The sequence below is a fragment of the Uloborus diversus genome, chromosome 7 (assembly GCF_026930045.1).
Source record: "Uloborus diversus isolate 005 chromosome 7, Udiv.v.3.1, whole genome shotgun sequence".
NCBI classification, from domain to species: domain Eukaryota; kingdom Metazoa; phylum Arthropoda; class Arachnida; order Araneae; family Uloboridae; genus Uloborus; species Uloborus diversus.
In genome coordinates, this window is record NC_072737.1 from 114,084,847 (window position 1) to 114,097,543 (window position 12,697).

The following is a 12,697-nucleotide window of genomic DNA, read 5'->3' on the forward strand; positions in this document are numbered from 1 at the left end:
TATTCAGGATCAAACAATTGCCATCTTGGTAAACTAACATGGAGGAACCATTCTGAAAAATATACAATAAGCAAAAAATGTATTCATAATACAAATAGAACATTAAACTTTGGGCACACCGAAATAAAGCATTTTTATACACATGTCCGCAGGAATTTTGTGCATCAGATGAACTTGGAACTGATGACTGACCAGTGAAAAACCCACAATCTCAAAGATTTCAATCATTGCTCTAACAATGACTGCTCACTGAAAGGTGAACTTATACTTCAGGTTCTATTGACAAATGTACCAGGTGCCCTACTAATTTAATAGAATAGTGTTTCATGCTTAAATAATTTAGCTCTTAGCAAACTACAAAAATCTTTCATTTGTTGCTAGACAAAGTTAAAGTTCAGTAGAAATTAAAAATCTGGCATATAATTTTAAGTAATGAATTAAGCAGCTAAATAGTTTAATTATGTACGGATTAGGAAATAAGTATTTTACTCATGATAAACACCTATTTGTTACACATCTATAATGCTGGATAAGGATAATACCTAAAATGCATGAATTTTGACAGTAAATTAAACAGCATACTGATTTCTGACACCAAGAATATGAAAATTAATAAATGTTCATTTTTGGAACACCCGGGAAGGCTAATAGGGAGAATATTCAACAAGAAGACAAGATATGATGGTTGAAGGGAAGGGGACATAACAGGAAGAACCTTTACAGAGTTAATTTTTGAAGGAAATATTTTGCCGGGAAATTGAACAGTTAAAGGGCTATTCCACGGAAAACGGTAATTTTTTTCCTGCACGTGACGCTTCATATATTTCATAAAAAATAATTTAAAAGGGTAATGAACAAAATTTTGTTGCTTAAGACATCACAAACGCATGTGTGACTTCTTTAGCAAAACTTTCTTCAAAAATTATTTCTTTTTTATGAAATACAGAAACCGTCACGTGTGGGACAAAATGACCATTTTCAATGGAATAGGCATAGACATATTTTTTTTTTTCAATGATTTAAATAATTATTTCTAAACTTATGAGATATGTTTCCTTTACATTGGAACCATAGCTTTCAAAATCTGCAGTTTGTTTTGTCATTGCTGTATTAATAGAGCAAAAATATTAGATTATCCACAAGCAAAGTTACCAGAGGTTGACTTTAGATGTCATGCACGTGACGCATGTAAATAAATTTTAATTTAAATAACAAAATTGTTTCAGAAGTATCTTTGTATCAAATTTAAAGATTAAAAAAAATTGCTTACCCCAGTTTCATTAAAATATTAAGAGATATAACAAAATGTTAATGAAATTTAAGCGTATTTTTGTCCCACATGTGACGGAAGAATGGCCCTAAATAGTTTCAACTATGCAACAGGAAAAGAAAATAAATGTCAGAATGAAGTTATTTGATGCTCAACTACACAGGAGACAGAAAGAATCCTTACTTAAGACTTGATATCTGAAAGAAAGTTAATTTTGGCAGAAAATTAAATTTGCTGCTAAATATTCCTAATTGTTCAAGGAACAAAAATGCTTTACAGTACAATTTTCAATAGCGTTCATTAGAAACACATCTTTGCACGCTAATGGCTAACAGGAGGAATCTGCCCTTAAGAATAGATGACAGGAATAAATTTAATTCTGGCAGTAATTAAATTAATTATACATCAAAATGGTTTTACTAAATGAAGGAAATTAAACAATTTACTCACGATAACAGATTTCTAGTTGACGCAGATCTACGCACGCTAAAGGCTGACAGGAACAATTCTGACAAAAGTCAACACGTCTGAGAAAAATGATTGTTAATTTTGGATAATTAAGCAACTCAGTAGCTTTAATTATGCAAGGAAAAGGAAACATCTAAATGTTTCACAAAGGATAAACGTTTAATGATGTGAATACATGCACGCTTACAGGAAGAATCCTTAAGGACGTCTTAAAGAAATGTACGTTAATTTAGGCGGGAAATTAAAAGAAGCCTAATAGTTTCGATTATTCAAGGGGGGGGGGGAAGCAAAAATCTCAAGCACACGAGAAACGTTTATTTAATGCACACTTATGCAAGCTAACGTCTAACAACAATTCCCATATTATATTAGATATCTGAAAGACGTCTAATTATGGCATAAATAAATATAAATTTTGTCCGGTTAGAAAGTACAGATGCACAGAATGATAATCTAGAAAAAAAAACCTAAGGCCTAGCCCTAATAAATCTTAATACATGCTTTTAATTTCATCACCGTTGTACTGTCCAACTACAGATTGCATGGAATTTTCAAACGTCCAGATCAACGAATCTATGTGAATAAGGGGGAAAAGTAAAAATTTGATGCGCGTATTCCGCTTATTTGAATGAGACTCTGCTTCTGCAAAAGCTGACATCGGTAAAAAAATAATAAATTTATCCATTTCCGGCTGTAAAACGGTGTTTGTCATTCCATACAATCCGTGGTCAGACAGTAAGCATAAATAAAGGAACATGTTCTTTTTCAAAATAAAAAAAACAAAAAGATACAACTTACTATAGTCACATCCAAGAAAATGTTTCACTTACTTTCATGCATATTTAATTGTAAAAATCTCATCATAATAAACACATTAACACATTACTCATTACTACATTCTTCAAGCCATTTTTTAAACCAAGCACGAGGTACAGGAAGAATCCTTGTCGCCAAGTCTTAGAATGATATCATTTAGCGCCAAAATATAGGGTTGCCTCCCGTTTATCTGTCAGGATCGTTCCTGCATTGACCGATTTCCTATTTACAATGGTTTGCTAAAAGTTAACATGTTTTATTTTTTAGCTCAAATTTTAACTGTACTTAAGTTTTGTTTGGTATTAAAGCACCTCAATACGCATGTATAGCAAAAAACGCACCATGCCTTATGAACGAATAAAACGGGAGTACCCTCTGCACTTTTGCGTCTGGTTTAACGATTATAAGGAACTTGACAGATGCTTACAGACATCAGAGGTACAGTACTCATTTTTTTTAGTAACCCTCGGTGGATTGAAAAGCAAGCATTTTAAGTTCTTGGAGTTTTGGTTAAATTAATCAGTCTATTTTTTCGAAAGTTAGAATATCACTTATACTAATTGTACTTTAAATATTAGATGTTTTGTTATTTCCATTTAAATCTTACATTTTTTATTCCATGAGTAATTTTCCAACGGCATAATTTAACTTGCATGATTTTTTTTATATATTTTTTTTTTTGTCAGTGCTTTTATTTTCGGGACATTGACTGTTGTTTTTTAAATAAAAATTTGTGTAAAATGCACTTATTGTAAAAAGAGAACATAAATAAAGTGTGCTACCCACTACAGATATGAAGATCACACAGTTATATTGTGTTCCCATATTAACACAGAACAGAAAATTGGTTCATATATAGGAAATCATTTTATATTTTTTCACTCAAAAGTAATCCAAATACTGTCGGCGGCCCAGCTTAATCAAATATTGCCGATTCCTAGAAATATTATTCGATTAAGCGGGGAAATTTCAGTTACCTTTCTAGATTGACAACATTTGTTTTAAAACATAATAATAATAAATCAATAGGTATATAAAGAAAATAATTAATGTTATTGCAAAAGAGTTTTAGAGCTAAATAAAAAACAAAGCAGTTTAACAATTATTCAAGTACGCATGAAAATTATAAAAAGTAATTTACAACTTGAGTTATGAAATCATTGTTTTGACACCATTTTTCAGTGCAGTTGAGTCTCGACTTACGCGAGGGATGCGTTCCAAGACCCCTCGCGTAAGACAAAATTTCGCGTTGTGGGAAAGGGAATGCGTGGAAGCTTTTATATACGTACCCAATTATTTTAGACACTTGTAAACGTCACCTAAAACAGTTTTAAACCATTCCTTAACTATACATTACCATTTCTTGCATCAAAAATGGAATTTTTATTTGTATTTAATTTAAAAAGAGCTGTTTTATTCAACATAAAATACTGTTACGATGCAAAATCAATGATTAATAGGAAAGAGAGACATAAATTAAACTAGTACGGTATGTACAGTATAATAATACAATAATACACTATAGTTTTACTGTACAATAGATCCAGTAATGATATTTGTAACTTAAACAAATGAAGGTGATGATTATTTATGCAGCGTGGTCAAACCGTTATTCTAATATACATGTATTTTTAAATACAGTTGCTTCGCTAGTTCTTTTATAACGATTCCATATGGCAACACCCCTCTTCCTGGTTTCTTTCATTCACAATACAAGAGCAGCTTTCATTTTCATCAGTTTTGTGTTTTGCTTGCACACTACTCTACAAGCTTTTATGGATTTCCTTTTCTTGTCTTTTAATTGTGCGTATGGAAGATTCACTTATACCTATTTGTCTTGCTACCTTACTTCAGTTGAAACAGCACTCTGGTGAAGGTGTCAATATATTTCATTAAGTTTCGCATTTATAATGAAAAAAAATTTAATGGAAAATGAGGAGTAGTTGTTTGTATGTACTAACAAAGCGATGTTCAGACTAGTACGCTGCGGGAATTTCCGCTGCCAGTGATGCTACAGGGATGAAGGTCCATTTGGGAAAAAAATATTTTTTGTAACCAATAACTAAGTCGATACTTATGCATCGCAATTCCCTTCCGAAAGTTCTCGTGTTGCTGGCAAGGAATTCGCGTTAGGTCTAAAATTCTTTACTTGGGAAAAAAATCTCGTTACAGATGTTTCGCGTAAGTGGAATCGCGTTGTAGCGGGAGTCGACTGTAGATTATTTTTTGAAGAATTCCATAATAGGGTTTTGCTTGCTCAAGGTCTTTTGGAAACACTTTAACGACTCCTTTTTTCCCCTCCATATCTACCCTATCTTTTATTTGATATTTATCATCACCTAAAATGTGTACCGTATTTTCGGGAATAAGCGCTAAGGAGCCATTTCAAAAGCAACTCTAAAAAAATTCGTAAAAAAGATAAGCCATGAACGCACGAACAGCAGCAAAAGATGCAAAACGACGATGTGAGTAAATAATAAAATTAGAGCTAGGAGACAAGTTTCCCATTAGTTTGCTTGACCAAGCAACCTATTTTCGTGAGAGAGGTGGTAAATTATCTTTAAACACTGGACATTCATCCCTCTCTCTTACTAGTACTTTTGCTGCCTCCTCTCTATGACCCCTTCGCTCCAACGTGATAAGGCTTGCTTGCCCACGTGTATCAACTCTCTTCGGCGAAACACGTGCAATCGCTGACTCACCTTCCCTCCTCCTCTTTGCTTTACTTGTCGCGAAGGTCGAAGGATTTCCTGACCCCTTCGCTCCGCCGCGATAAGGCTTGCTCGCGCACGTGGATCAGCATTTCTTTCCTCAGTGAAACACGTGCAATCGCTGACTCACCTTTCCTCCCCCTCTTTGCTTTACTTGTCGCCTAAGGGCGAGGGATTTCCGCGAAATGAAAGCAAACGATGTGGTGCCATCTGTTAGCAGCATTTTCCGATTTTATTTTAAACTTGGAAAAAAAACACTGTATCCGCCGCACCCTTTATATGCGCCGCACCGGCAATTTTTTTACTTTTTTTCTTGTATGCGCCGCGGCAAGGGCGTAGCTAAGGGGGGGGGGGGGATTTGGGGACAACCCCCCCCCCCCCCGAAACGTTAGTCTCAAAAAAAAGAGAAAAAGAAGAGGGAAGAGAAAGAAAAAAAGAAGAAAAAGAAAAAAAATCTCTACGACTTTTTTCTGTGTAACAAAGGTCAAAAATTCACTTCGCTCCCCCCCCCCCCCCAATGCCATTGAAATTCTGCTCCATGAGTGACCCTCAAGTATAAAGACGCCTCTCTCTGCTGCAACAATTTTTTGATAATTGAGTGAAATTTGACACTTCGCTTTAGAAATGAGATTGTTTGTTAAATCCACGTATAGGCAGCTTTTCTTTGTCATAGATTCTGCAAATTGTTAAATATGTTTAATTTTATGAGCCACGCAGTGGGAATATTGCATACAGTCGAATCTGTATATTTCGAATTTCACATTTAAAAAAATCGAGATAAAGAGGTTTTGAATTACGGAGGTTTGAAGAAACTTTTTATAGAAATTTGAAATATGATGGTGAAAATTTGAAATCGATACTAAAGACAATATGGGCTCTTGATTAAAATTCCTCTTTATTAGTTTTGTTAGGTATTTATTCTATTATTACATTATTAAGTGCTTTATTGCGAGTTAAGGAATCATTTTGACAGTAAAAGAAACTTTAAGCATATCTTTTTCAAGAAAAGTCTTTTATTGCTTTTTGGTCCCTGATTTTTTTTTTTTTTTTGGATTCATTATTTATCCTCTTGAGGTTAGCAATTGCAGCAAATCTAACTTGGCCAGGAGTCTACGATTTTCCTTTTTTCATCACTTGAACTTATACTTTATTTTCACTCCAATCATTTCGGTTTTCTAAGGAATCACAATTTTAAGAAAGAGAGTAACCAAAGAACAGTACTAATCCAGATAACAGAGCGAAATGTCTTTTAACTTGAATGACCTTTAACCATGAACTTGAATGTTCATTTTACATGTCAAACCTGTGAATTTCACCCCCTTACTCTTCTTCCAAGAAAGTGCGCGAAACGACTGTCCTTTGGTTAATCTTCCTGGAAAGCCTATTCGTTGAACTCATTTACTGCCTCCTCAACTCTTGAAGACAATTCCTCTGTTTCTGAGTTGAAGAAAATGTTTTTGTTTGCAGCTTTGAAGATCATTGGGCTTCGAATCCGAAAATGATAGCATAACCGGAATTTGAGACGATAGAGGTTTTTGTTGGTCTGGTCTTGTGTGTGTCATAGGTCATAGTCAAAACTACCTTTGCTAACCAGAGTATCCATTGTAATCACATTGATTCTTCAGCCAGTATTTACTGCGTACTCTTTTGGAAACGTACATTCTGTTTAAAGTAGTACATTCTAAGTGAAAGTTGTTGCATAATGAAACGAACAAGACTGATAACAAGCTTTTTTCAACTCAAAGAAAAAAAATTAAAATGACGAAAGGATTGCTATAAAAAGAGAAAGTTAACGTCGTCTGAAGAAAACGAAGTACAGTCTGCAAAGCAGCGTTAGTCCCATCGGACTCTTCTGAAGGTAATTTTATTTTAATTCAAAAGAAAAACTGCATAGCATTACATGAATAAAATGTTTAAAAACGAGATGAATCTAGATTATTTCTATTAGCTTGGTTCGGATTAAAAAGTAAAAAATAAAAAAGACTTCTGTTTATAATACCCGAAAATTGCTGTTGCTCTCTCAAATAGATATATATGTAAATTCTAAAGCAGCTAATAAAATTTAAAATAAATATCTTTATAGATATATCTTTATAAATATAATATCTTTATAGTCTGACCACCGATGAGATTGAAAGTCAAACATCCAGTTTACAGGCGGAAATGGAAGTATCTATTAGCTTTCAGGGATGCCAGCTTTTGTAGATGTGCGTTAGCCTCTAAATTCAGCAGTCACACTGAAATGAACGGAACACGCTCATCAGATATTTGATTTCCCCCTGATTTGGATAGACTGGTTTTGACAAGACGTACATGTACTGGAGCTTAAACATTCTCTTCTAGTTTATAGTTAAAATTTTGGTCTTTTGACCATAATTAATGAATCCTCCATGGCTGATGAGCTCTGGATTCACTCTTTTTCTATTCCTACTTAATAGCTGTTTGCATTTTTCCTTTTTTTCATCATTTGTTATTTATAATTTGTTTAATATTTGTAATTATTTTTTGCTTAATTTTATATATATATATATATATATATAAGAAGACCCCCCCCCCCTCGAAAGTCAGGTCTAGCTACGCCTCTGCACCGCGGCGCTTATTCCCAAAAATACGGTATATTTATTTGTGTAATTTAACTTAATTTTCTACTGCATTTTTTTTTTGTAGTGACAAAGACAAAAGAAATTTAATAGAAGAAATGTTTTGATGGAGTATAATTGTTGTTTTTTTTCGCCTGTTGTGAGCGATAAATATTACTTTACATTTTAATGTCAATAATTGCTCTTACTCAACTTTTTCTAATTGATTAAAAAAAATTCCCAGCAAAAAAATTTGCGTAAGCTGATTTATGTTCGATTATCCGAGGAAATTATTCGATAAAGCGGGGATCTGGAACGTTGCGTCTATGGGGAGATATTCGGTTCCGGGAGGTTTTATTTGTATAAGTGGGCTATTCGTTGATCCGTTACCCGATTAAGCAGGGCTGACAGTATGTTGTTTTTTAAAAATTTTCTAGAGTTTATTTTCTATTTTTGCATTTTAGTATGATATTGAACTTCGGGATCCCCGTGGAAGAACTCCTCTAATGCTTGCTGTCACTTTAAACCATTTAGAATCTGCTCGAGTGCTTCTCCGGCATGGTGCTGATGTCATTATTGAAAATAAGCAAGGCTATACAGGTTAGTGCATATTTTGCACATTGTGTTATTCAATGCGAATGTTTTTAGATTTCTTATGTTTTGCAGTATCATTGCTACTAATAAGAAAATTTGTCAATTTTTATGTAATTGCTTAGACCAGGGGTTCCCAACCTCTCATTCTCTGCATTCCCATGTGAGCACTAATGTAAGATCAGGCCCCCCCCCCCCCTTCCACCACCATATGTGGTCAATACAAGTAGGGTAAATGATTAGTAATGTGCAGGTTTGTCTTTTATTGTCAATATCAAGTTTGTGGTCATGAATATTTCAGGAACATCGTCAGTAGATTCTCAAAACAGCATCTTTCATGAGCACCCTCACCATTTTTTCTAAACATAAGTTTTATCTATGTTTGAAGAAATGTTTCGAAAGAAATTTTTTTTTTTTTTTTGCATCAAATTCTTGAAGGATTTATTTCTAAAGGACCTGACATTGCTGTTTCTTATCAGATCTCAGTTTTGTTGGTATTTACTCATTCTCAGCTTTTTCCTTACCATATAGGTATGTCATTTCACCATTAATTAAAACATTTAAGATCCTTTCAAGCGATATGCCCATAACTAGTCCATTCTTACTCAAAATTATTATTTAGGATTGATGATAAAAAAAAAAGCTGAATTTGGCAGACAATGAATAAAAAATATAGTGGTAGACTAGTTCTATTTATTTTTGTTCTTGTTGTTCAGATGAACCTTTCAAAAGCAATTTGTCTATTATCCATTTTTTAATTTTAATATTGCTTAGGTTGAAAATTTAAATTTTTTTAAATATTAAAAATAGTAAGTGTCTTTTTGTTTAAGAAAACTTTTTATTACAGTGGGTTTTGTATTAAAACTTTTTAAGTGTAATTTTTGCTTTTCATTATTATTATTATTTTTTTTTTTTTTTTGAAAAAATCTTTTCTAACAGTAAGGAACAATTATTCAGTAAGTTACCACCCTGTTGACTGAACTGGCGGTGTATTTCATGTATTTCTGCCTTAGCCCTGGCTATAGGGCGGTAACTTACTGAATGTACCTGCCTTACCTTCAAAATTCGACTTGAACCGAACCATTGTTTCGGTTACTCGTCTGGTCAGTGCTAATTCTGTATTAGCTACCAGTTTGTTTGGCACTCTAGGCTTCCTTAAGAGGTTTTCCACCTCCAGCTCAGTCACTCCTATGCCGGGCTGATGAGTGCTAATAAGCACGAAACTGCAGTCCTCGGCTAAAATTGACTGAGCTGGCGGCAAGGGCGCCCGTATAGGGGGGCAAAGGGGGGCTAGAGCATGCCTTTAAAATTAGAACTTCCTTGCTTTTAGTATTTTTTTCTTGGTAAAAATGTAAAAACATTTTCTTCTCCAGGCATTAATGAATAAGTTATTAAAAATGTCAAATTTTAATGACTCTAATCTGTCCTGAAATCAGTTTCTACAGGAAAAATATTCATCTAAACCACGAGGAAAATATTTGAGCCCCTCTTTGCAACTTTGCATATGGGCATCCATGGCTGGCGGTGTATTTCATGTAGTAAGGAACAAGTTTTAAAGTTTTAACCTTCAAAACAAAATTTTTTGTTAGTTTGAATTATTTCTCTTTTTTGATGCTAATATTTTGTATCATTTTAGTTGTTCATGAAGCTGTGAGCACTGAAAATGCTCAGCTTTTACAAGAAGTTTTAGAGAAAAGAGATTTTCAACGTTATAGCACTCGAGCAATAGGAATTCCTGACCTACTTTCCAAAATACAAGGAGTGAGTATCAAACTCAATGCTGCTAAATTTATACATTTTTTATCACCAAAAACATTAATGCTTTTAAATTTTCAGTAGTTTTCTTTTAAAAATGTTTTTTGAAACTTCTTGAGTTTTTTACATAATTTTAAAGTGTACAATCAGAATAAAAAAACCTTTTCTCTCCCAATCTTCTATTTTCTGAGTGTTAAACTTCTCATTTCAGAGTTCTAAAAGTTACAGGTGCGCTATTGCAAACTCTTGTAATCTATTGGCAGGAGAAGAAATTTGCATGTTAGTTGACCTTAAAATGTTGTAGACAAAGCAAAAAAAAAAAAAAAAAAATTCTGAAATTCGACTTGATGTTTGACATATGTCTTTTAAAAGAGGAAAACCAAATTTGAAAAAAAAAAAAAAAAAAAAAAAAGAGGCTTTTAGAGGTAAAAAAAGTACCAGCTGAAAAGCAAAAATCCCAAATGATGAAAGAGAAATTCAACAATAGAAAGCAAAGGCATTGGTAGCCAAAAAAGCCCAGGTTCTTGCAATGCTGCTTCAAGGTATCCAGCCTGCTGCAGATAAATTACTTAAGGGAGGAAACCAGTTTAGGAGTCCTAATTCGTGAGTTTTTTTAACAGGGAAGAAATAATCAGAATTTCTTTAAACTTGGAAGACAGTTTATTTATCTCTTGAAGCACACCTTGTAATTTGTTGAAGTAATTTCCACCAGAATTAGTGGAGTTAGAAGCTGCTGTCCATGTGCCATCGCCATCAAAGCTGTTACTGGTGGGCATTACCAAAGCCACTTGTAACGGCATATTTCCTAAAAATATAAACCTAATTATGGTTAAAAAAAGTTGAAAAATACACATTTTTGAGGTGTTTTGTTACAATGGTGTGTTTTCTACCATTTTTTTCACATTTCTTGCATCGAAAAAAAATTTACAGTCGGACCCCGATTTAACAAATTTATCGGTACTGAATCCTTTACACGTTAAATCGGGGTTATTCATAATATCGGAATATAAAAAAACAAATTACACCGACTTTATCTGAAAGCCCTAATAGGAAATTGCACAAAAATATCCATAATTAAAAAGTGTGCACTTTTTATTCTGCATTCCACAACTTATTATACACTAATTAACTTGAAATTTTATTGCACTGAGTAATAGATTTTGACAATTTTCTTGATACTACTTAACTGAAATAGTTCTCTTTCGACTTTGTGGAGAGAGAAAAATAGTGTGTTCTGCATGAGATATGGTTTTAGTTTCCATTCCATGTAAAAAGTGTTAGAAAAAGGAACAGTTTTAATGAAAGTTTCATTATCGCTCTCTATATCAGAATCGCTATTCTTTGGTTGCCTCCTCACCCGTCAAACATTGGCCAAGAAAATTTATTTTCTGCTTGAAACAAGATGGATATATTATTTGGAAAACAATCCAATATTTCCTAACTCAAATTAACAAAAAAAATTTGACTGTGAAAATAATTTGTTAATTCAAGGTTTATTATTCAATTAATCGGGGTTTTTTCTTTCATTTTAGTTGAGAAAAAGAAAAATTCCCTAAATTGCGAAATTCGTTAGATAGAGGTTTGTTAAATTGAGGTACGACTGTATTAATGATATCATCAAAGAATTAGGTTCATATAGAGTATAGTTGAATAAAGAATATTCACACAAATTTTCAGAACGATGGGTCAATAACTCATTGAGCTAGAATGTCCACCCGTAGAAAAAAGTTGTTTCGCAAAAAAGGCATTTGAAAAAAATGCTGTGAACGTTTTTGAATCTCCACAGTCGCTTTAAGTGCTCATAGCATCAGAACTAATCATAATTTTTCACTGAAATTTTGGCAACATATTCTTGAATAATTTTACTAACATTTCATGACATTAAAAAAAATGTGAATTTTTTGACCCGTCTAAACTGGATTCCCCCTTACATAGGATAACGAGCATTTGAATAGTGACATTTCAAAACTCGCTACATCAATATTTTACGAATAACTTAATCAATGTTCTTTGAAATTTTTGACATATTCTTTTAAAATATAGCACCTCGCACTCATTCACTTCAAAACTGGATGTACGCATTAGAAATTATATATGTATTGAAAACTGATTGCCATTACAAAATCGTCAAAACAAAATTCGTCTTATCCAAATTTGTTTAAATGGATATGGCGAGTGCTGAAGCGTCACTACTCATTTAAGATACAATTATAAAAAATGATGTCAATCAGATAAGAGCTGCTCAGGAGATGTTTGAAGCTGTGCAACAACCCAGAATGGAAGAAATAAAGGCATATGTGGAAGTTCTTTTTTTAGCATCTTTGTAATTTTTTATTGTTATTTTTTAACAATATTTTATACATTTTAATGTGTATTTATTTGAAAATTTTAGACTCCAGATTTTTATGTGGAAATACGATGGGAGTTCATTAGTTGGGGTGAGTTTTTGAAAAATTTTACTATCCAATTTATGTTTTGAATTTCATATTTTGAAGTATTGCAATAAA

The 12,697-nt window shown here is 33.0% G+C and overlaps 1 protein-coding gene across 1 annotated transcript; it reads left to right on the forward strand.

The window, feature by feature from the left end:
* The first annotated feature begins 2,883 nt into the window (after positions 1-2,883).
* Positions 2,884-11,042, forward strand: LOC129226562 (ankyrin repeat domain-containing protein 13B-like). The gene is made up of 3 exons (XM_054861175.1): positions 2,884-2,992; positions 8,309-8,444; positions 10,072-11,042. Exons 1-3 carry the CDS (start codon positions 2,897-2,899, stop codon positions 10,272-10,274), a joined length of 435 nt encoding a protein of 144 aa, XP_054717150.1. The 5' UTR covers positions 2,884-2,896; the 3' UTR covers positions 10,275-11,042.
* Positions 11,043-12,697: the final 1,655 nt, after the last annotated feature.